At 35.1% G+C, this 26,115-nt stretch overlaps 1 protein-coding gene across 1 annotated transcript; it reads left to right on the top strand.

Annotated features, from left to right (window-relative positions):
• The first annotated feature begins 4,313 nt into the window (after positions 1–4,313).
• On the top strand, positions 4,314–26,115 carry LOC140166086 (uncharacterized). Its single transcript, XM_072189472.1, has 4 exons — positions 4,314–4,410; positions 17,120–17,352; positions 21,568–21,737; positions 23,644–26,115. The coding sequence occupies exons 1-4, from the start codon at positions 4,371–4,373 to the stop codon at positions 23,771–23,773; spliced, it is 573 nt and encodes a 190-aa protein (XP_072045573.1). The 5' UTR covers positions 4,314–4,370; the 3' UTR covers positions 23,774–26,115.

Below are 26,115 nucleotides of genomic sequence, written 5' to 3'. Positions count from 1 at the left end.
CAGTTAACAATTTGCCTTTTTTGGTTAATAATAACAAAAATAAACTGGATATCCATTAACAATAAATTCAAAAAGAAGAATAAGAATAAAAATACATCTTTATAGAGAAGAGTTTATTACAAGTAGGCTCTAAACCCAAAGGTTGTCCAGATCATAATCATAGTCTGAAATAGTTTAAGGTTAAATCAGCGCCTTCCGTGTAAAATTACATGAGTTTGTAATTATATTGATCCGAACAAGTTATAAGTCCCTAACATTATCACAATTCAATAGCAGATAAGCTTAACGCGGCGCTCACCAAATTGTACAGACTTTTACCGCAAACTACTACTGGGGTGGGTTTCTAAGAATCCAATCTATCAAACTATATCATTAATTGGTTTTCTCGCAAAATCTCTTTAAGTGGTCATTCAACCATTTTACTTGTTGTTTCCTCCTTGTTGTTCGCGATCTTCACAGAGAGTTTGCGAAATGAAGTTCGAAAATTTACTTTAACTTCCACGGCAACAAATATATCGATTGAATTTCTTGTTCAGATTTACTTCAACGCGAACGTCTGATTGGTTACTGCACCAATAGCGTCTTGTCGCTTAAACTCGGGACATGTGTATCAATGGGCGATCAAAAGAAGGGCATGTGTAAGCAACTGCATCAAACTCTCTCCCTTTTGTTTGGTCAAGTGGGTTATGGCAGGGATCGATATAATGGGATAGGCATCGTAGTATTACGTAACACACCGAAAGATGTAGTTTAACTCTAGACAATAGGCGCCATATTGCAGGAGGGTTCATAGAGGAAACGTTAAAGGTTAGTAGATTAGGTCACCCAGGCACATCACTAATGTGTTTCACGAGTTGTAATACCGACAGGTAAAAACATTGATTTTGTAAAATTCTCCCGATTTTTTAAATTACTAAATAAGATTAGTACTTCAAACCATTCTTTGATGAATCTATGCAATATGACGGTAATTTTTGAAACATCTAAGAATCAATCTTAAACATCTTCATGATATTCATTTTTTTGCGCATGGTCAAAGCATGCTCTTGCGCTATCCACAGACTATCCGGTGGAAACTTCAAAGCAACGATCATGCGTTAATATTTACAAAATGGCGAATGATGTAGTTTAAGTCGAACAATAGCGTGACCGGCGTGACGTAGTTTTTGGCATTGTTCCTATATGCACTTTCACCCTCCTGGTTATGGTGAAACTTCAAGACAAAGGACTCTGGCTTAGGCTCTTCGTTTGAATAAACATGAATGACCTCTCAAGGCGACGAGCTTCTTAAGGTTAGCCGAGAGTTTTTCATGCGCTTGATTTCAGAGGGGCGTAAGTTCATAACAGAAACAGCCATGCAGAAAATGAACAAGCGTACCGGGACGTAGGCCTACTTACAATAGAATATCGATCCACGGTCAAGACATGAAAAGGCTATGAAACTTGGCTTAGCTCGTGCCCGGAGCTCGGATGCCGGGGGGGCGGGTGCCACAAGCCGTTTTCGGCAATTTTCACAAGGATTTTATAAATTTTAAAATTGATTGGGGCACTTCGTCAAGCTACGCCCTGGAAAATGTGTTGATTTTGAATTTATAGCCTTGATATCTTTGATGAAATCAATGCTGCTATTCCCCTGATTACAATTATTTGTAAATCGAATTTGGGATGAAAATCAACAAGACAGACTTAGCAGGCCTACAAATTTCTGAATTATATAAAGTGAAAAACAATCAATCACGATTCACTGCACTCAGCGAATCAATCAAATAAAACTAAAAAAAAAGGAGCAAGAAAGAATAAAGAAATAGGGAAAAAGAGAAAGAAAGAGAGAGAAAGAAAATGAACGAAAAAGAAAGAAAGAAATGAAAAAAAAAAGAAAGGGGAGAAAGAAAAGAGGAAAGAAAGGAAGTAAAAATGAGAAAAGAGAAAAAAAAAGAAAATTCAGCCACACGGAGACTCGAACCCACAAAAATAGTTCATACTAGATTCCCAGTCCAACGCTCTATCCACTCGGCCATCGATCAGCTTACACAATTGATTGTTCTCAAAGCGGATGATAACTATAATTGGATGCAATAATTTACATGATTACAATCGCGTCCGCATTATGGCTCTTAGAATAAACACGCATGTCGGCGCTGAAATTTTGAACGAACTGATGGAGGAAAACCTCTTTTTTGCAAAACTAGCTTCAATTTGGAGTGAAAATCAAATGGAATAGCAATTGGCAGAATGTTGAGAAATAATGTAGGTATTCAGATGTCTAAATTAACGTCTCGTAATCAAGATATCGATAATTTCACAAACCAGCTTTTTCTCAAGCAAATTCTCCAAAATTTTCCCCAAAACGGGCTTTTAAAATTTAATCGGTACTGTATTTGGTTCTTCCCCATGGCAACATTATTTCTTTGATCGATTTGTAATATAATACGAAAAGAAGAAAACAATCGCTCGGTGTGGATTTATACGGAGCGCACATTTGAAAAAAACCTCATGGAACGTGTTTTTGATCTTGTGAACATGGTGGGTAAAAATGCTTTAAACGAAGGATTTTCAAATTTATTCTAATAATTTGTATATAACACACACAAAAATGTTAAGCTACATCCAATGCACCAACATTTCACTCGCTGCGATATTTGATTACTGAGAAAACTCTGTTTTAGAGAACAACTTTATACGTCTTTTATACGTTTTTTATACGTCTCTTTGTGTAACCTTAAGGTTAGCAACTATTTTAAGCTGTTGCGATTTGGTAGTTCACAGTATCTTGCGAATCGTAGTGAGCTTTGTTTTGGCAAATGCATTGGTCATTTCATAGCAAGTGTGTTGAAGAATTCAAATATCCCTCTCCCCTCCACCTATAATCGATCTCTCAAACTTTATGAGCGCTGCCAGGGTTTTTCTTTTAGGGGGCGTGGTAGAGGTGGCTTTAAAGGGAAATACTTTTGACAAAAATGGGCAAATTAAGGCCTAAAACGTAAAATATCACTGCGGCCAGCATCCAACAGGGGGAGAGTCAAGTATGAGGACAAGATGTCCTATGGGGAGCTGTCCGTCGCACTTGGCTACCGCCACTGCACCTCCTTGTCCATTTCCAATGCTCTCCCTCTCATCCTCCCTACCCCTTTCCTACCAGATACAACCAATAACATAATTATTCTATTTAAAAGTATATGCACCAACTATAATTTTCCAGAAGTATGCTACACTGCTCGCTCCAGTAAAAACAGACCATAATCCCCTTGTCGTTGAAGTTAGTTAAAAACTTTATTTCGTAAACTGAGGTTTTTGTACGTCATGAGCACACACAAAAGTATATACCAAGCTTGACGTTTGGAACAGAAAATTATTTTAACCTGGTTATTAATTTTAAACAACATATGGCGTGTTTTTTACCCAAACCAAATTAAATTTCCAATAACTGGCCTTTCGACTAGATAATTTGTAAGAGATAATTTTGTAGTATATGAGGAAACTATTGTTCTAAAATTGAAGTATTTTCGCTCATATTTACGGCTAACTATAACTTTTTGCGTTCATTTCGACATAGGCTTTAGACGTTGATGCTTGTGCTATTGAACCGCATTTTGCAAACTCTCTAATAATTCCCGCTGTTAAAGCATTCACTCTTAACATGTCTGAATTAATTGAGTGTCTCATTTCAATGAAAAAGGAAGACATATTATAATAAAGACATATTGTGACTTTCTTTTTATTGATATAAAGTAAGCCATTTATATCCTATTGACATTTTCATTGATCCATCCCACATATCCAGGCACTTTGCGATATACGATTGGGATGGTTGGGAAATAAGATAAAGGAATAACATATTGTTATAATCAATTGAAGAGATCTAAAAGAGTAACTGCCCTTTTCTGATATGAAGTGATTGTTTCCGTTTATATAAAAAAAAACTCACTTCATCTCAGAAAATGGAAACTTCTGTCTTAGATTCTTTTCCACAAATTGTTGCGTAATATTGTTGTGCAATATGTTTGAAAGCGCGCTACTACGTATAAATCGCAGTAGATATATACCTAAAATGTGAAGTTAAATAATACATTTTCAACACTCACGTTTGTCCATTTCAGTCGATGTTTTTGGTTAAGAGTCACTTACCTTCCCAGCTCTTATTCAAATCCGAAATATTTTATTTTATTTCTGAAATGACATTATTTTGTTTGGGGGTTCAGACTTTTCCCCCAGGCAGGGGAGATGAGGGGCAAAGAGTAAATATTTTGATAAGGGAGGGCAACAGACCCCCTGGTGGCGCCGTATTTATACATATTTTAAATTATTCAATTACAGATTTTGGTTTTGACAGCACATCTACACATGAAACAGAACAAAAAAGTTTTCCAACAATGCTACACGATAATGGTATGCTACATTTGGTTTTACATGGTAAGTAAGAAATTTTGCTATTATTGCCACTTCATGTTTATGTTGATCCAATGACCCCACTCCTGGATTCTACACTCTCAATTACATTTAATGCGATTCTAATGGTCGAGGAAACAAAGCACATGAAGGATCAGTAAAATGACGAGGGGACAAGAAACATGTAAAAGTTTAAAGCAAGTCTTTAAGAGGTGTGTAAAGCTACTACAAGTGGGTAGGGGTAAAAAAAGATTGTTGCCATTGTTACCAAAACACGTGTGTATTTATGATGTGCCATACAGAAACTAACAGAGCAATACCTAAAAGTATCATTTTTTAATCATTTTGTCATAAACACGATTTGGTATGAATAGCATTGTTATCATTCGTATATTTTTGAATTCTATTCTCCATATGACATATATTTAGCTCTTTACGTAAAAATGGTAATTCTAAGTTTGACAAAACAACCTATTTTGATAATATGTAAAATTTATAACCGTTCAGCACAAAGTTATTTTGAAAAAGTTTTTTTTGTTATCTATCGATTGCTTACGATGTTACGAAGCAATCCTTGAATGCATGGTACAGGCTGAGTCAAAAAGAAGTAAACTCATGTTTGAGGGGCTGTAACTCGAGATCTGCAAGGAATCTGCTAAAAATAAAAATATCACTGGAAAGAGCAAATTCTACACGTCTAAATAAAAAAAAGAATTATTGCAATTGCTCACAGCAAACTAAAGTTATACTCATTTGAATATAACCACCCATTTTTGTAGCTACACACGGCCGATTGATTTTCATCCATTTCAATTTCGACGAATCAGCAAAGTGCTAACAGGATTTATTGTTGTAAAGACAACTTTTGCTTTTAATTAATATTCAACAAAGTCCATGACGGTACTATAGTTTGTATGGATACCAATTCAAGTCTTTATGAACGATCTGGCAGAAGCTTGATTGGGGAATGTTAGGTAAAGGATTGAGCTGATCTTTGGTCTTGCTGTAACGCATGTCTAACTCTAGCTATGTTCACTTGTGATCTAGCAGTTCGTGGTCTGCCTGAAGCTTCCGGCTGTCTGTTCCTTAGTGTCCCATGCACATTGAGCTTGTTCACATTCTTATATACTGCTCCCTTACATGAAAACCGGTTAGCTGTAGGAAATTGGAGACGAAAAAGACGCTGAACTTCAGTGGGACTCTTAGCTTCATGATACTTCGTCGACAGAATCGTGCGCTCCCGTGCGGTAAATTGTGGTGCAGTGTTGTCATTTGGCCCGTTTTATTATAATGTAGTGCAACGAGGTAAAATTCATATTGAAAAGAGCTCTTTAACATGTAGGAATTATTGATCGAAATCACACCAATAACTTAAAGAGCATTTGAATATAGCGCCTTACCAATCAATATATTAAGGTAGGCCCCTACTTGGGAAGTGAAACCGTGTGCAGCTACAAAAATGGGTGGTTGTATTCAAATGAGTATAACTTGAATTTGCTGTAAGCAATTGCAATAATTCTTTTTGTATTTAGACGTGTAGAATTTGCTCTTTTCAGTGGTATTTTATCTTTAGCAGATTCTTTACAGATCTCGAGTTACAGCCCCTCAAACATAAGTTTACTTCTTTTTGACTCAGCCTGTATAAAGGATTTATTAAGCTTGAGTGACCTAATACTAGCGGCAGTTTCAAAATAATTATTGCGTGTGTGTGAGTTTCATTTGAAATGCCGGCAGAAATTGATTTGTTATAAAAAAATTATTGAGACGATATTAGAAATTATAGAGCATGTATTTATGTCCATATTGGCAAACCCACAGCTACGTAAACATGACGATTGATATTTGTAGCAGGGTTTCCTTGAGCAAGTTATATCTTCTATAAGAATTACATATTTTGGGTAAAACTGTGGTAAAACGTATTGTTTTCAACAAAATCGGGACTAATATTGAAAAATGGTACTTAATCCAATATCAAAATTATTCAGTGTTTAAAGCTCTACATCTGTGCCAAATTCGGTGTATTTCCTATCAGGGTTTTCTTTAAGCATTTTGCTGAAGGGGTATTTTCAAAAAATTTTGACCCTTTCAGTTGTGAATTTTTCCTCTGAAGGAGTCAAAAACATTGCCCAAGACATTTTTAACAATATGTGTGTATTTGGAGCCATAGGCGTAGATCCGGTTTTGGGTGGTGGTGGGGGGATCTCCCCCAATATTTTGCCAGAGGATGGTCCATACAATCACCCCCCAATGTTGACGCCTGTATGTGGGTTTCTGACCAAATTAACCTCATATTTGGCCATTTTAGCCCCCAAAGTGCACATTTTGCGCGCTTCTCATGAATTTATTCCACTTTTGCACCATATTTCAACAGTTAAGCTTCAAAATGGCAAAATTTGTTGTACCATAAACTTATTCTTTCTCCAAAAGGTGCTGGATACACTATACTTCAAGACGCACCCTCCCCTACCCCCCCCCCTGAGTCAAAAAGAAATCTACGCCACTGTTTGGAGCCGTGGCGGATCTAGAGCAGTCAGAAGGGGGTGGGGGCAATTTTAGAAGAAAATAATAATATTTAAAGATGCCCCCTGAGAAGCAAGAAACTTTTGCAAAATGAAGACCTAATTGAAGCAATTTGGTGGATCATTTTGGCAATATTAATGTGTAAAATTTTAGTTTAAAAAAGCCGAACATTTGTGAAATGAGCAGTCCATGGAGTCTTTCGTGGACGGCAAGTTTTCCCTATGGTGGGCCTATAAATTGTGTTAAACATAAATTGGCAAATGTCGAAAGCAGAAGTGAAAGTGGCCATATGTTTATCAACTACGCAGGGTGATGTTCCCCCCTTAGAACTTGGAAAATTGTGCAAAATGAAGACCTAATTGAAGCGATTTGGTGGACCATTTTGGCACTATTAGGCCTACTGTGTAAAATTTAAATTTGAACAGTTGAAAAGCTGAAAATTGTGAAATGCCGGTCCTTAAAGCCTTTCGTTGTCCTACATATCGGGAATGCCAAAAGCCGAGAATAAATACACAATATCAGGTGTTTCTCTATTCAATTCTTGCAATATCTGAACGCGTACGTATTCAAGATTTTGTACGCATTGGACTTTGGAACTATGGATTTGAAGGAGTCAGACAAGTGCCTGAACGCGTAAATACGCGTGTTTTGTGCGTTAAAGAAAACCCTGTTTCCTATGACAAATGTACGATTTCTACAATATTCAGTTTCAGTTTCAATTTATGTTATAAAGTACGGCTGGGCGATAGTGATAAAGCAGAAATGTTTTATCAAACCTTTGAGCTGTAAATTGCAGTTCAATTTTAACAATACCAATGTCATGCCAAAACGAATCCAGCTTTTTCAAAGAAAGTAACACAATAAGTAGGTGACATGTATGCCTTTGAATTTCACATACTGAAATGAAATTAAATACACTGTTGAGTAATTGTTTTTTCTCAAACACGGTATAGATCATTCTGAGACGCCCTGTATCTTAGAACTGTCCTTCAACACGGCTGGCATTTCAATCGCTATATCGTTTCGGTTAGTTAATTGCATACACTCTATTGTTTAAAACGTTCTGACTTAAGGTAGCACGGGTAAATTCGTATGATAATACAATAAAAAAAAAGAGGAGGAGATCGGGTTGACTGGTTGTGCCATCGAACTAGAGACATGTTCCTCTGTCACCTTTCCCGTATGCAATAAACCAAGCGGAACGGTTTCATGACTTTTCGATTCCAGCAAAGGTGTAAAAAATGTAAAAAAATTATAAATTGCCTAAAAGTGAAGGATAAGTCATTAAAATTATCATTTGGCATTTTAGAAATGAAACTTTTGACAAAGTTGAAGCCCCATTTAAATACATAAATTCCCCTAGAAATTAGCTACATGTCTATAGAAATTACAGATTCATGTAAAATGCCTTATTTTGTCTTTAATACACAGTAACGCATCTATGACACTAACAAAGGTGTCTAATGTGAATTTTGATGTTTTTTACGATCATCCGGATGATCAAGTCACTGAACGTATATCCTCTTATAAGTTTTTGGTAAGTTATGTTAATTTCTGACATGAAAACCTGAGATGAGAGGGTTGGTGACAATCTAGACAAAAGAAGAGTCTAAATTTTACGGTCCTAAATTCGCGGTAAGTTGTACGGCTTCAATTGACTTGCGTTTAGTGTATATGCACTTACGCCTAGGCGTGATTGGCTCGTAAAATAGTCTAGCATTGAAATACATGTATATGGTCAATGCCAGCCAAAGCGGGACAAAATTCTCTCTGGGGGCCATTTAAAAAATGTTTTCCTTTTCAATTCTAGACTTATCAAATGAGACGATCATATCTAGTGAATCATCAGGTGGAAGTGCCATCGGATTGAAAAATAACTTTTCTTGCTAGACCAAATAAAGTGTTAAATGCGCATATGCATGTTACCCACGAATTCAAGCCTTTTTCACCTGTTGTACGCCATAAAATTTCACTTTCTTTAATATCTTTTAATATTTTATGTGTGACTCATATACACTAGAAATCGGTGAAGACTTTGAACGTAAAATAGAATTTTTACATATATCTACAAAGAAATATTTTGGTTATTACAAATTTTAAGAAAGAACCAGGTGTACAGTTAAGATTGTGTCAATTCTTCGAACTCTTTCCAAAGTGGCTGTCATTTAACATTACTGTATTATTTCGAAAGATTAGAATAAATGCTTCATAGAAATACAAAGTTAGATTTTGTATCTCGTCGCAGGATGAGGATCTCGGATGGATTCGTGGGTAACAGCGTCTGAAAAATAGCAATTCCTATTAATTTTTTTTTTTTTTTATAAAAATAAAATTACTCCGTATGTCAATAATTCAGGCTACAATGGCACTAAAATGAATTTTAATCAAAATACAAACTACGTGGAATGTTTAGAATTGATCATTATGGCATTTTGGGTATAAAAAGTTTGAGAATAATGAAGTTGCCAAATTCAAATAGACAGAGCAAACAGTTTTATATTATTATTTTAGTAAAATCATTCCATATTTTCATGCAGCAATATTCTATTAACTCGTGTTTGACAGTTCCTATGAACTAAAACACTATCAATACATTGTTAACTATAATTTAACAGGGATTCGTGGGTAACCAAAATGTTCGTGGGTAACACATATTTGAAGGTATGTATTGGTAAGCGGCAAAATAGAAAATATTACAGAAGGTTGGAATACATCATGCGGTTATTCCTCCATTGTGTTTCAATGATTCCCGTTTCTCTAACCAAGTGCATTTACCCAAAAAATGGTAATTTAGGATAATCAATCAAAACTTCATGATACAGCTTCAGTATACCTTCAAGAGGACGCTATTAAAAAGGACTGTTTTGGAACCTATTTCGCATGTTTTCAAAATGTTAAGATGCATAAGAAACATATAATTTACGAGTAAATCCTTGGATTAGTGGGTAACGCTGAATTCGTGGGTAAAGCTATAAGTACTACAGTACCGTTTGGGGTTTGCGTTTCTTAGGTGCATAAACTGTAAGTACTGTAAAAATTATAGCATACCCATGGCTTGAATATGTGCTGATTTAAACTTAAAATAAACAATCTCCTTGTTTTTCAAGGTTAGCATCTATTCGGGATTCGTGGGTATCAAAAGTTTAAACCGACGTAGATTCTTTTTTAAAGCGGTGAACGTATTTTTACGATTTACAATTTTAAGCGCTTGTCAAACTAAATTCGGTGTCCAAAGTCATTAAATGTTAATTCAAGTCATGGCAATTATATTTGCTGGACTCGTGGGTAACAGTTGATACGTGGGTAACGTCAAATTTGATTTTATGGAATTTTATGGGTAAAATGTATTTGCATAAAATAATCACTTGGACCTCAGAATTATAGAACGAAACTTCGTTTCATGATATAGTCATTTATGGCATATTCACTAAACATTTTTCAGAACGATCATTTTATTTTTGATACGCGGGTAACAAAATTATTAGCCAAATTGACTTAATGGCCTCTAGAGTCCACAAACTTTGGTGGAATTCAATCGTTTTACATATGATGTGAGATCATGCAAACGTCTTTCTAACGGTAATAATTTCATTTTGATTGAAGGTCATTCAATGACATATATGGTGCTTTATCTTTGAATTCGTGGGTAACGCCAATTCATTTAAGCCATCATAACTTGTCCCCTGGTATGACTTGCTAGTAAAGGCCTATATGCTCAAAGAGAGCACATTGGACGTGACATGATATGCCCCATCAATAACGTGATTTCCTTTATTAATGACATTTTAAAGTGGAAAGTTAACATAGAGAGAATTTTGTCCCGCTTTCGCTGGAATTGACCATATACTAACCATGTTGCCAAGTTATAAGCAAAAGTCTTTCATATTGGCGATGAAACGAGCGTCTGAAATAGCCAAATATCTCCCAATGAGGCGCGTACAAGTGGCAATTTGGTAATCATGTTTTATATTGAAATGCAATACATTTGCATTGGAGCAAAGAAAATTTATTCTATTCATTCGTAACAATAGCAAGCTAATCTAATAATTGCTTGGGTCTATATGCAAAACTCCGGTTTATTTTAAATGTTTTTTTTGCAGAGCTTATTTTCAGTCATGGATCATACTGACAAATTTCGGAGAGGGAGGGGGATACTTGAGACCGAACAAGAGGGAGGAGATACTTGAGACTAAACAAGTGAGAGTGGGAGGGGTGAGGAAGAAAGAGAGGAGAAGGAGAGACGGAAAGACTAGAAAAAGTAGAACTGGAGAGGAGGGAGAAGGGACCGGGGAGGGAGCGGGGATACTGATCATTCGGAGTGGGGAGGAGGAAGCAAAATAGGGAGATAGACATTGATACGAGGGAAGGGCGACACTGCAACCCTGCACATGCCCGTAGCCAGGATTTATTGGGGTGCGACCGGCTCTTTTGTGATTTAAGGTTTTATTTTCAACGTTTTACAGGTAAAAGTGGACTTTTCATTCGGATTGGCATTTTATCATATTAATGTGAATCAATTTAACAACATCAAAGACGAGAGGGCACTAGACCATTATAAACACCGGTGTTCCATAATCTTGTCTCTCCAGGCTTTATTGACACAGGCATCAACCTCTATAAGCTGATTGGTATTTCAAAGTTAACAGTGAATTCAAGTTACAGATCAACTCATTCAATCCCTTGCGTTTTCGTTTCTGAACAATAGACTTACGAAAACTGAAAAGATAAATAGACCCTCAGTTTTCTAATAATTCAGAAAAAATAATTCAGAAAAAGATTTTAAAAAAACCCTTTCATTTCTGGATACATTGGTAAAGCGTCAAACGGATGGGAGTGTATAAAACACAAACACGCACCTATCAGTATTTATCATCTGAGATTATCGCGCATAAGAACCAAGAAACAACCGGTAGTTACGCAAGAAAGTGCTCATTCCTCAGCGGCAAAGAATAAATATTTTGTTGTCCAAGGAGTATCGGCAAGAATTAAGCGAGTTTTCGACAGTTACGGAATCTCCACCATGTTCATACCTCAAATAGAAGATCAGTCTGGTGTAGTTTATCGCATCCCTTGCAGTGAGTGTGATCAAGTTTACGTTGGAGAAACCAACAGGACTCTAGGTGAGAGACTCAAAGAGCATACTGCCAAAACAGCGAGTAGTTGCACCTCAGCAGAACACAACCGCAATTATACAGAACAAAACAGTGAGTGTTAGGGGATGATGGAATTTTGGTTCAAAAGTGGCAGAAATGGGAGGATTTTGCCATGAATATTTTGCTGTGAATATTTGCCTAGATATATTGATCACAGATACAAAATTGATTAATATTTTAGCAGGCTTAATTTTGTTAGCTGAAAATTCTTCAAATAGGCTTGTACATTTAGCGATTCATTTCAGCCTACGCTCTTTTTTAGAGGGGAAGTAATTTCGAGCAGTCAGTGTTTACCGCTTGTCCTTTTCTTTTTAGGGGGTGTTTACAAAACCTTGAAAAAAGAATTATGCTAGATATTTGCGACTTTAAAATGCAACGAAGGCATGTTCGAACCTCGTCAATACAGAAAATTCTCGCATTTGATATTTTGTCACTCTAAATTAAATAAAAGTCAAATTTTTTAGGCGAACAGACTTTTAGAGATACTATCCTATATGTCCATATTAGATTTATGGCGATACTATAAACCAATTTTGAAGTATCTCTATGTTTAGAGACACGGGAGCCATATTTTGTACATTTTCCACGGTATCGAATTAACGCCAATTCTGGTACAATTTGTCAGTTTTACCAAAGTTATTTGACAGGTTAACAAACAAATACCAAGGTTCTCGGGCGAATTTAGAACGCTAATTTAAAATATTGGTTTTACTTACGATTTGTACGATGAATAGATATAACATCAAAAACAAGCAAAAATTATATTCCTTCTGTGGCTTTCCAAGTTGTCTTCAACCGACTCGCCATAATTATTTTGGAGTGTTGCCATGTAAGTTCAAGCATATTGAGACAAGCTAGGGCGCGTAACTACATCAAGGTATCACCCCAAATGTCCATGTTATTTCAGGTATACAGTGTTAATGTATAATAAACTGGCCTCAAAAAGAAACTTATAATTTTTCACAAGGTCATATCTTAAAATCCTCTCCATAAAAATGAACCAAAATGGCACACAGCATTACTTCAATACTCTACTTTAAACACATGTCAGTAACCAAGCAGTTGCCCAACTGACACAACAGCAAAATACACTGACATGGAACACCTTCCTGGACCAAAATTCACAGCCCAACAGATTTCTTTTGTTGGGTTCCAATTATTCGCCTGTGAATGTGGTCACGGAAGCTGCTCCGTGTCAGTGCATTTTACTGTTGTGTCAGGTGGACAACTGCTTGGTTACTGACATGTGTTTAGAGTAGAGTATTGAAGTTAGCCTGTGTGTAATTTTTGTTCATGTACAAGGGCCTAACAAATACACATTTAAAATTTCAGTAAATATCACCTTAAACCTCAATAAATTTGATAATATGAGAATAATATTTCTCAAGTTCAGAAATTTGAAACCCACAAAAATTCAGTCTCCTTAAAACTGCATTTTAGGCTAATTTACTAGAAGTAAAAATTTAGCCCGTACGGTTATGCAGAACACATCCAGACCAGTCTTGGAATTGTGCGAAAAAATATTTCATATTAAATGTCAAGTCTTTATTTTGCGAAAAAGAACTTTTTATTAGCTATGTCATTTGTGGCAAACAATGATTTAATGATTTTAAGCGTATTTAGCCCCATACAGGAAGTGATCTTTTGAATGACCTTTGTAAAGACCTTTGACCCAAATTATGTGTACACCCTTTACGCACTAGCTATATGCGTATGTGTAGGTGGCATTGTGCTATTTAATTTGTGGCAGAAGCAGCATTTTAAATGTATTTGAAACTATACTGGAAATGACCCAAAATGATCTTTGATTCCCAATTCTGTTTGTAACTTATAAACAGTAGCCACTGTCATATGCCCTGAGTAATTTAATTTGATCATTTAACTTTGTTTAAAATGTAAACATGGTAAAGCAAGATTTTGTGTGTTAAGACAATTGAAGGGAACAACCATTGGTTGCAATATCAATTCAGTCAAGATATATTAATATCTGGGAAATCCCCATATGTCTCAATGTCGTGATAACATTGCACCATTAAGGAAAATCCCTGTGATAATAAGGTGAATGTTACAGCATTAATAACTGGCATTTTTCAGTTTTTCAACCTTTCAAAGTAAAAGCAAGGCAAGAGTTTTTCGTGGCAGATTCAGATTAAGAAAGTTGTTGTTGGCTTTCTAATGTGTTGGTAGTCTATGTACAAAAACCAGTTATTTTGCATAGCCAGTAATGTCCTACTAATCCAGCAATATCGAAGAAGTACACGAAAGTGATCTTCCTCCCGAAGGGAATTATATTCTTCTGTCGACTTGCTGAAGTCTGGTTTATGATAAAATACATATGTCAATGTATTAAGTGGAACTGTGCGGAGAAAATCTGTTTCCGGAAGAAAGTGAGTGATTGGTGAAAGCAGCACCGTTTTGGAAATTGTCCCCACATGTGCAAGGATTTGTACGCAAAGGATAAATAACTTCAGGTCAACAGTGGACTTCACTGAACAGTGTTCTTCGTAGGTCAAGTTTGAATCAGGATATACATCACTCGTCCAGAACATTGAGTGCAACAGAACTTTGTAATCAACCTCGTTTTTGTGGTCAATATGAGTTTGTTTGAAATAAAACCACGTGATTCGTGCTTGATAATTTTCTATTATATAAGGCATAATGTTGTGATTGCCGGAGACATCATTTAAATGTGAAAAACCTATATATGGTAATTCATTATCCATGAATGGTGTACGCCTTTTACATCATCAGTCAATAATAGCTCAACATTGGAGAAATGATTTTTAAACATGCATACCACTAACAAATGTAGCCATGTGGCTGCTGCGGAATATTACACTGTGAATACAAAGATTTCTTTTGTCTAAACTGGCCTCAAAAAGAAACTCAGCTTGATATGGTTCAATGCAGAGGTACTAGTGAAGAGCGATCTATTCAACAATTGTTCCACCCCATTGCTATGGTAGTTCGACGGCGAATAGACTAGCAGAAACTGAAAAAGACAAAAAGACCGAAAAGATAAAAAGACCCTTTGTTAGAAGTTTGCTGATCAAAAGTAAACTGGCCTCAAAAAAAGAAACTTTCACAAGGTCATATCTTAAAATCCTCTTCATAAAAATGAACAAAAATTGCACACAGGATTACTTCAATACTCTACTCTAAACACTGGTCAGTAACAGTTGTCCAACTGACACAACAGCAAAATGCACTGACATGGAACACCTTCCTGGATCACATTCACAACCCAACAGATTTCTTTTGACACAAAAATAACATTTAAAATAAACTCGAGTCTCGCATATAGGCTCAACCAATTATCAGATTTGCAATTGCTGTTCTTACGAATGAATTCGCCGTTGAAATGACGTAATAATCGGATTAACTACCATAGCAATAGATGAATACAATTTTGAACATATCGCCCTGCACTACAAGCAAATTGCACTCATCACCTGTGTCTGTGTCACCAATTTGACCGACTTATGGTTACAACATGGCAACATGGTTAGTATATATTTCGATGCTAGCCTATTTTCACGATCCACTCCCGCCTAGGCGGAAGTGCCTATACACCGAATGCAAGTCAATTAAAGCCGTACAACCTATCGCGAATTTAAGACCGTAAAATTTAGCCACTTCTTTTGTCTAGATTAGCACCAACCCTCTCATCTCAAGTTTTCATGACAGGAATTAACATAACTCAACAAACAGAAAACAAAAATTTACTTCCTTCAACAATTGACTAGAGTAAAAGGATTATTCACACGTGCCACGCTAACACTTCAAAATAAAAGAATGAGATCTGAAACAGAGAACGAAAACAGAAACCAAAACTGAAAAGATAAAAAGGTAAGAAACTAAAAGGGAAACTCAAAATACTTTTGTTTTATTTGTCATGAAAAATGGAGGTAATTCATGTAGAAAATAAACAGGGGACACTTATCAGTTAAAACAAAGCGACAGTCAGCTTTCTATACTAAGACTTTGATCTTTATCTTGATGTTAATCTTTTGATCAGGAATAATTATGTCGTAAGTGTGTAATACCAAAATAAATTACAAGCAAAGATTAAGTAGATGAAAATTAACATATCTACTAGACACTTATTATAAAAGCATACTGACTAAATCAATTACACTCAGAAAATGGAAATGTTATAATATGGCTTTAAAAAACCAATTGAACTAATCGATCACAAGATCTTACATTACAAAAACCCAAGACAATACAAAAGTGGTTGCTGGAAAAAATTACTTATATTTTAGAAATAAGTGTTTTTGTTTGAATTGATTTGAAATCAGATTTTGAAATTTCAGATTTTAATGGACTTGATTGGACCACTCATACGAATGGCTTGGTTATGTAAAATTTTCATATTTAAGGTTAATTTAAAAGTAGTTTGCCTTCATTCAGAACGGGTATTCTGAAAACAAATATAAATATTGCTCCGTTTCGCGACGGATGATCGTTTTTCGCTTTCAACCAAGAAAAACAAAAAAAGCCCATTATGATCGGTTCTTCATTTTTATAACACGGCATACAAAACACACTGCAAAAACAGCATAGCAACAATTAATAAACACTTGAACACTTCAATAGCTACGGTTTAAATTAATAAGTTTTCTCGACGGTTTTATTGCCATTATAAGTATTTCCTCCCACTGAATTTTACAAATGCCTTTTGATGAGAAAACACATGTAAATCGAATTAAACAAGATATACATCTATTGTTATTTTAAATAAGAACTATTGAAAATGTCACCGGATTAATTCAATCCTTCAAGCGGTTGGTATAATGGATTCCGATATTAAAAAAACTTCTCCGAATTACGTAAATACACACAAATTCAATTACCCAGGTGCTTCGGGGATAATACATACTGCTTCTTTTTTTCTGACTCGTATTTTAATATTGTTGCATCTTATATTATATTAATATATAAATGTTAGATATCCATCTGTGATTTCAATTAAACACCTTTCAGCCCACGAACCTGATGCATTTTGTATTAATATGCAGTTGCATAATATTTTTCTTCTTTGTTTTTTTTTATTGCAGATTTAGCAAAACAACTTTTACGAGAGTTAGACAAACAAGAACATGAAATGGATGTTAAATTAAGTCAAAGACAACGAGACGTTGTAATGGATAATGTAAATCAATTTTACGGAAAGATTTTAAAACACCCTGCACTAAGCAACGACCGTATTGCCTTCGCCCACAGGAAGCCAGATTTCCACAAATATGTGCCTTCAAGTCAACTAGAACTAGAATCAAGAAATCACAAATTGGTAAGTATAATAATTTTTATATCCATAAAATGTCTTGATTTTTTCAGAAATGTCTTCATCACCACATCACTTAGAGACAGGAGCAAAGATTATTTCAAACGATAATAAGCACAAATCCCAACCGGCACATAACCCGACTTTAAAAACAGCAAGGGAATGATTCGAACCCACGACCTTCCGATTACCAGACGGACGCTCTATCCATTATTATTATTATTATTACAAGGATTTATTGAGCGCATTTCCACAATGTCCAATGCGCTTTACATAATAAAAATACATACAAAGTACAACTACAAGCTACAAAAATACATATCAAAAGCATTATATAAAAATGGCAATATTACCAACTTCAACAAAAAATATACATAAACATATCTGCATGGAAATTCAAAAGAATAAATTATTATAATATTAAAATCATTGTATTTATATGAAACATCATTAAAAACCAACATACGTAAAAGTAGCCAAAATTAAAACAAATGACTACGGCTTAAACCTTTGGGAAAAGAAACGTTTTTAAAAACTTTTTAAAACATTGCACATTCTGAGCAGCGCGTACGTGCACAGGCAAGTTGTTCTGAGCGGCGCGTACGTGCACAGGCATAAAGCTATCAGCTCCCACTGGTTGTTAAAACTGGGTCTAATGTGAGCAGTCGAGGAATACAATACACACGAACAAATATTACGCAAGTACACGAGTACAGGAGATATCATTACCGATGCGTAATTGTTTCCCAGCATAATACAAGTAAATTAGGTATTGGGGATACGCATCCTGCACAAGAACAAATAAACACAATGGGGAACGATTGCTCGCTACAAGAGGAAACTGAATATAAATTAATAAGAAAGAACAGTTTACCAACCCAAAGTGTTACAAATAAACAAGACAACAAATAAACACAAATCCCAACCGGCACACAACCCAACTTGAAAAAAAAAAAATGGAATGTAATGCAATGGAATGTGCCAGCATGGGATTCAAACCCACGATCCATCGATTACCAGACGGACGCCATATCCACTAAGCTACCAGCTCCCGCTAATAAATGGTGGTTAAAATTGGGTCTAATGTGAGCAGTCGAGTTATATATACAATACACACAAATAATAATTATTACGCAAGTAGTGCAATTGATTTCAGTTTTTATGCATTACAAACGTGCAAATCGTGTTAAAGTTTTCATATTTGGCAGATGGGCTATCTAGGCTATGGAGGCATTTTAACGATACCCTCAGTCTAGTAGAAAAAGGTCATTGAACTTTGCACAGAGGGTCAAGTTCAAAACTACTCAGACCTGTTCAAAACTTACACCATCGTGATCCACTTATAATAAGGATTCAGATAAGGTATACTTTGACTTACCTATGATGTACGGTTATGGAGTTATGGTCAAAGGAGTAACATTGTGACGTCATAGGTCCAATTTTGCCCCCGCTGGGGGCGAAAATGAAATTTGTTCCGATTTTGATGAAACTGATCTCAAATTATTTGTCTTGTTGCAAAAAATCAGAAAAAGGATTTAACTATCTTGGGACCTTTCTTATCCAGGTACACAACAATTTGTCAACGTCAAATTGGTTCAATATAGAGAACTCAATGCTTTTTGATGTGTTACTGAGGTAACGAAACATCCTACATAGCACAAACTATTATTTTTCTGATTTATCATTGAAATGCCAATAATTTGAGACCATTTACAACAAAATCGGAGCATTTTTTACTTGTGCTCCCTGTTGTGTCAAAATTAAACCTATGACGTCACAATGTTACCTTTTTGCTCATAACTCCATAATCGTACATCGTAGGTCAAACTACACTTTTTAAACCAAGTCCGACCAATTTTGAACTTTACCTTTGTGGTTCAACGACCTTCAACGACATTTTCTCACCAATAAGGGTGCTGTCGAAATGCCTCCATAGCCTATAATAATAAGTACTGTATCTCAAATTTGTACGGCAAATTTAACATAATTGGCACGATTGTTATACAGGAGATCATAGCTGATGCTTAATCGTTTCCGCGGCATAATACAAGTAAAGTAGGTAATGGGAGTATGCATCCTGCACAAGAACAAATAAACACAATGGGAAACGATTGTTCGCTACGAGAGGAAACTGAATATAATTAATAAGAAAGGAATAATAGTTTACCAACCCAAAGTGTTACAACTAAACAAGACAACAAATAAACACAATGTGCCTGCATGGGATGCGAACCCACGACCTTCCGATTACCAGACGGACGCTCCCAGTTAAAACTGGGTCTAATGTGAGCAGACGAGGTATACAATACACACAAACAAATATTCATTGTATTCATAAACATATATGATACCAGCGGAATCTTAGCCACAACAATGTGAAACCACGTCACCAAAACCAAGACTAAACTTAATGTATGACTTGAATTGTTCTTTGGCATAGGTGTAGATCTCGGGGGATGGGGGTTAATTCCCTCTCCCAATATTTTGATAGGGGTGGTCCATACAATCCCCCTCCCCCATTGACGCCTCATATTTGGCCATTTTAGCCTTAAAATAACCAATTTTAGCGCGCTTTGCGAGAATTTATTCAACATTTACACCCAATTTCACCAGTTTAGCGCTTAGCCGAAAGCCGTGTAATAAAGACAAAATAAGACATTATTTTTACATAAATATGTAATTTTCTATTTAAGGGATCGGTCACCCACCTTTCCACAGTATTTTATGGGGAGGTGAGGAGGTCTTTTTGAAAAAAAAAGTATATTTTCAATACAAAAGGTCAACATTTTTAATTGATGGTCCCAGCTGCATACACTTTAAGTACATATCAGATTTATAAAGTTTATTTCGGGGACCGTTAAATGTCCAAAATATCAAATTGTTTATAATAAAATTTGTATTATATCGCGAACTTCAAAAAAATCCAAATTATTTCATATCAGAAGGACATTCCTCGTCTTCAGAATGTAATTTTGTGTGTGTGTTCTCAGGTCCCTATCCGAGCCTTTAAGCAGATAATTAGCTACATGTATGTATTTGAATGGAACTTCAGTTTTGTCATTACTGCTGCTTTCCTGGGGTTTTTTTTTTGCCAAATTTATCATTTCAAAAATATCTGTGCCAATTGTAATGACTTATTCTTCATTTTTAGGCAATTTTTACACCTTTAAAGCAACAAATGATGAAAAAGAGTATTTTTGTCTATATCCAAATCTCTGATGACGCACTGGCGAAGGTTTTAGAGCGTAAATATGAGTCAAAAAGTAAAAAGTAATATATAGTGCACAGAAATAGTATCTGTACAATCTGTAAATCTAAAAAAGTAATGAAATGGAATTTCTCAGAATTACTTAATATATAACATTAATAGAGATTTTAAAATGATTGATGCGGCTCTGGATGCGACAGAGACGTAAAAAACAGTGTTACGCTGTTAGGATAAATAGATTAGATACGATCAGAACATCTGGATGTTAATTGGTTAAAATAGTGAATAGTAAAATAGCTTTATATCTTGGTGTAGATTATTCATCCAGTAGTTCAAAACATTATTTTGTAAATTAAAGGAGTGTTTCGTGATCCTAGCATCCTCTTTTTATGACATTTTTCAGTACATATCCACGAAAAAAGCCTATTCCCAAAATTTCAGTTGATTCCGATTTTGCGTTTGCGAGTTATGCATGATTATGTGTATTACACTGCTCCATAGACAATGCGTTGTAATTTCGTTCTGGTGCACCAGAACGAAATTCAAATTTCACGATATCTTTGCAAAACGAATTAATCTTCAAAAAATATTTTGGACATAAACCTCATGTCGCCCTAGATTTCCAGTGATATAAAAATCTTAACTTTTTTTGAGAAAAGTGGGGGGATGAGGCTGTGGATCACGAAATGCCCCTTTAAATCAAATACTGGAACTAAAATTTGCAACTCACTTTGCTACGTTGCGTCCGAAAGCATCGGACTTCGTCAGGCATCTGATTGAAGATGTTGTGATGACGTTGAGTTGCAAATTTTAGTTCCAGTATTTGATTTAATTTACAAAATAAAGTAAAATAGCTTGTTAATAAAAGTCATTTATATTAGCAGATAATTGACGTATCATGGTCATCGGATACATACACCCTCATAACAGTACTCTAGTACTACTTGACTTATTGCTACTATACTTACCTTCAAAAGCTTCTAGTCATTTATTGATGCATATTATTATTGCAGTCAAAAAGAAGTGGACTGATGGACGAAGTTTGTCGAAGTCACGCTAACTGGGAAACAAGGACGGAAGGTGAAACTCGCGAACGACGAGTCGTCCGATTATTTGAAGGTCAATTCTTCTACGTCACTACTTGTGTGCAATCAAACGAATCATGTGACCACATCTCTTCAAGGTAACTTTATATATCATGTCTAACGTCTTTTTTGTTTTTGTTTTGTTATATGATTTACTAAGAAGTGGTTTTTCTCTGGATTTTTATTTCAATATTTAGCTATCATGTGGGTCTCTTATTAGTACAAACATTATACATATGACGTCACTATAACATCATAATATAACCGCAGCCTGGTAAATTGCAAATTTCAGAGAAAATTACCAATCACTCAGTGTTTGCCTTTATTTGAAGCATAGTGTACCTGTATCTTTGTGGACAAACATAACATAAGTGCCTTAATTATTAAAATAGTTCTTAAGCCCCCTGCAGACTTTTTAGTAGATGTAGAACATTCGGTGTAAACATGTTTTTATATTATCGATTTTACGTCATTCAACATTCGTTAGAAGAAAGATTAAATAACGAAGACATGTTACTTCGAATATTCTACGTAGAATACTTGGAGTCTGTAGCGGCCCTTACTGTTGATATCACAAAAACGAATCTATGACGTATTTTCTTGATATTTGGTCCCGGTACTTGGTGAACTTTTTAAGAACAGCATACATATTTTCCCTTTGACAGAATCACAGATTTAGGTGAGAAAATCATTAAGTTTTTACACAATAGCTCTATATTATTTTAACACACGTGGAATACGCTTTGAAGCCAGAATATCAAAACAACTTCCCACGCATCTGCTTGTTCAGTCAATTGAGTTTAAGTGTGAAATAGATGACTTCCTTTAAGAAGCGTAAGTTTAAAATATGTATTCGTATTAATGATTGCATGATAATTAAAATAATTACTTATGATGTAAACAGTGTCTAACATAACCTACTATTATACATAGCCAAATAGATGGAAAGGTTAAGTTGCACTTGTTCTCCAGTTTCCTGCAACTTATTGTTTAAGGACCGTTCATTATTTACGCCAGCGGTGGGAGATTGACGGATATCCAAACACTTTTGGGGATTTTGAATTTGAATTTGTTATTTCAACTATGAAGAATTAAATGGAGAAAATTGGGAAAACAAGGGCATAATCCGAAATGTTGGAGTGGACGCATAGTTTGTGGCGCCAGTTATTGTTTCTGGATATCTGTAGTTTCAAATTGTTGATGTTTTGTTATTAAGGGAAGGGGTATGAACGTTTGGACAGTATTTATTTTGGGACATTGGAGCACATCAGACATATCGAATTGCATTCTGAATACGAAGAATGTCATTCTGATATCAAATAATTTTGATTTTTGAAATTCGCAATTTAATACACATTTTATGGCAAATCATTAAAATTGATATTTTTGATATTTAACAGTACTTGAAGTAAACTTTATAAATCTGATGATTTATACTTAAAGTGTATGTAGGTGGGATGAAAAGCCGACGATCAATTGAAAATTTTGACCTTTCGTATTGAAGATATGGATTTTTTCCCAAAACACCAAAAAAAATTAGTTCTTTTTGGGAAAAAAATCCATATCTTCAATATGAAAGGTCAAAATTTTCAACTGACCGTCGGCTTTTCCTCCCTGCTACATACACTTTAAGAATATATCATTAGATTTATATAATTTACTTCGAGGACTGTTATATATCAAAAATTTGACAAATATCAATTTTTATAATTTGTCATAAAATTTGTATTATATTGTGATTTTCAAAAATGAAAATTATTTGATATCAGAAAGACATGCTTCGTATTCAGAATGCAATTCGATAGGTCTGAGGTGCTCTCATGTCCCACAAAAATACTGTCGAAACGCAATAAACGCTCATTTCAGATCCCTTAAACACAATGAAACGTGCTATCAATAATGCATCAGTAGGTTACGAAACACTCTGTTAAGTGTTTTGCGTCAATATGCCAAACTCATAACGCATTATATTTAACTAATAAGATTATATTTTTCTAATTGCAGATACTCATCACAGTGTAGAGAAAGATCATCATGGACAATTGCATTTATATGGGATGAAACCGCGGAGGAGTACACGTGGGACTGGATATCTGTAAATACATGCTGTAGTTGTGCCACTGAACTTCTCTAAATCCTCTCTGCCTACTAAACTTCATCGTAAAAAGAATATTTATCAAGAGTACTATGGTTTCATTCTCATCAATATAATATTTTTATATTGTGGGTGCATAGAGACATCTACTGAGAGGATTGTTTTAAAAAAACCATACAATGAGCGTGTGTGATTTCAAGTTATTAAACAAAATATGATATTTACAAGTTGATGCAGAGAGTCAAACCAATTATCTTACAGAGAGAGGAAAACCGAAATGTGTGTCAAGAACTCATTTTTTTAATTTTCATTGAATGAAGGATGAAGGATTCATACTCATTTGCCGGGTTAATGCGTGTTTATCTTTTCTTCCTCGTAAATATAAAGCTATCCGTCATGACGTCATAAATGTTCTAGCAACAATATTCGATCACTTAAACCTCATCAGATTTGACAGTATGTTGTGCTTACTAACGTCTCTCTAATGCCCTGTGAGGTTGAATAAGCAATAATTTATAGTGCTACCGAGCTTAATATTATGATCTTGCGTTTTTTCTACATGACAAACGTCAGGCAAACACTCTGTTAAATTTATCAAACTTGGATAAAAGAATCTTTAACCCAAGTTCGAACATGAGGTAGATCAGATTAAGGTCAGAAGTCTTACAGTGGTCAATAGAAATTATTTTGAAGGACTTCTTCTGTTGCGAAGTCACATGTTAATCATGTGATCAAGGAATGTCTAAGAATGCGTCATAATGGTGTTCATAGATATTCCACGTGTGGGTCAAATATAATCAAATCTTACACTATGATTAAGTTCATATCAGGTTATCAGTGGTCACAACAATGTTGATTTTTCATTCATGACAGTTAATCAATACAATATGTATGTAGAATGTTATGTCAAGGTCAAAGAGGTTTAAAATGGTAATAATGAATGTGTATAAGGTTATATTGAGGCCAATTGACCTTTTTGGTAAATCCCATAAGCCTTTGCGAGTACACCTGAGATGTCGTCTTTTGACGTCACGTCGATCTTGTTTAGCGAACATCGTGATTTAAGTTGGAGTAACGTCAAATGATGACATCTAAGGTGTACTTGAAAAGGCTTATGGGATTTACCGAAAAGATCAATTGCGTGGTTTAAAGGTCAGTATACTATATTTTCGTTGGTCATGGGAACTTATTGCATATAGAATTGAAATAGAGCCAAAAATCATGATACTGTAAAAAAAACCTTATTATAACAATTATAACAATTCCTTAAGCTAAAAAATAACATAAATAAATAAAATAAATTTTGGATCTATATAGTGCATTTTTCAGAAGCTTTAAAGCGCTGTAATTTCGCTTCTACGTGTGAATCATCAGAATCAGACCACATCAACTTAGCCGGTTGCAGCCGAACCCGGCCCATACCTATCCGCACATAGATTGTAACATCCACCAATTATCTGTGGAGCTCCCTAAATTCCACTGGGTGAAGGAAGTTTTTGATAACAAACAACTAATCACCGATTTTGAAAGCAGAAGGAAACCGGAAATACAGAGAGCATGGATCGGAATAAATCAAGTGCGCATACTGTCCATGGCCACGGCCGGGGCTTGAGCCCGGGACTCAGTGGTGCAAGGTTAGGGAACAAACGCCGGGCCAATTCGGTCCCCCAAACACACTGTTTTGCATATTTATCTGTGGTAAAAGACTTTATACTTGTAAATGTTGTAATCATAAAACAAAATAAGTAAAGCAAGATAAATTAAAAACAATTCAATAAAAAAACAAATGTGAAAAACAGTAACAATATGCTTCGACTATATTTATAAATAAGCTTGTAGATAGGAAGTCTGAAAGTGACCTTCGGCACGGCGGGTGTTCTTTCTGAACATTTTCTAGTACAACACCAGATTATGCATCAACATTTTCTAGTACAACACCAGATTATGCAGCAAAATTGTCTATTTTGTTTAACTTATTATTATTGTAAACCTTTCGGTCGATAAATATTTTTCCGTCGGCAAACACTTTCAAAATGTTGTTTTTCATAACATATCAGAAAGTCGGAATCCCCCAATGTGTAATAGTTTTGCTATTTAAGTTAGTATAAACTTTTTAAGAATTCCTATTCTTGCTTACATAGTGGTCAATAGGAGGATTGCATTAGGATTTGGTCACACTTTGTGGTTTTGGTATGTCTCGCCCATGGATCATGTGCATATTTATAAATATGTATTTATAAATATAGTCGAAGCACACTGTATACAACGAAAAAGAAATCAATATTATAAATAGCTCAAAAGAATAATTTTAGATTTGCAGTTATTATTAGCCATAATTGAAAATTAAATGGTAGTTTGATTAGAAATAAAACATAAATGAA

Source organism: Amphiura filiformis, chromosome 12 (genome assembly GCF_039555335.1).
Source record: "Amphiura filiformis chromosome 12, Afil_fr2py, whole genome shotgun sequence".
Taxonomy (NCBI): domain Eukaryota; kingdom Metazoa; phylum Echinodermata; class Ophiuroidea; order Amphilepidida; family Amphiuridae; genus Amphiura; species Amphiura filiformis.
This window is presented reverse-complemented; position numbering and strand designations above follow the sequence as displayed.

Coding starts and splice junctions, on each gene's coding strand:
- LOC140166086 (XM_072189472.1), top strand. CDS start 4,371: ATGCTACACGATAATGGTATGCTACATTTGGTTTTACATG. Junction 17,353..21,567: donor AATCAAGAAATCACAAATTG/GTAAGTATAATA, acceptor TTATTATTGCAG/TCAAAAAGAAGTGGACTGAT. Junction 21,738..23,643: donor TGTGACCACATCTCTTCAAG/GTAACTTTATAT, acceptor TTCTAATTGCAG/ATACTCATCACAGTGTAGAG.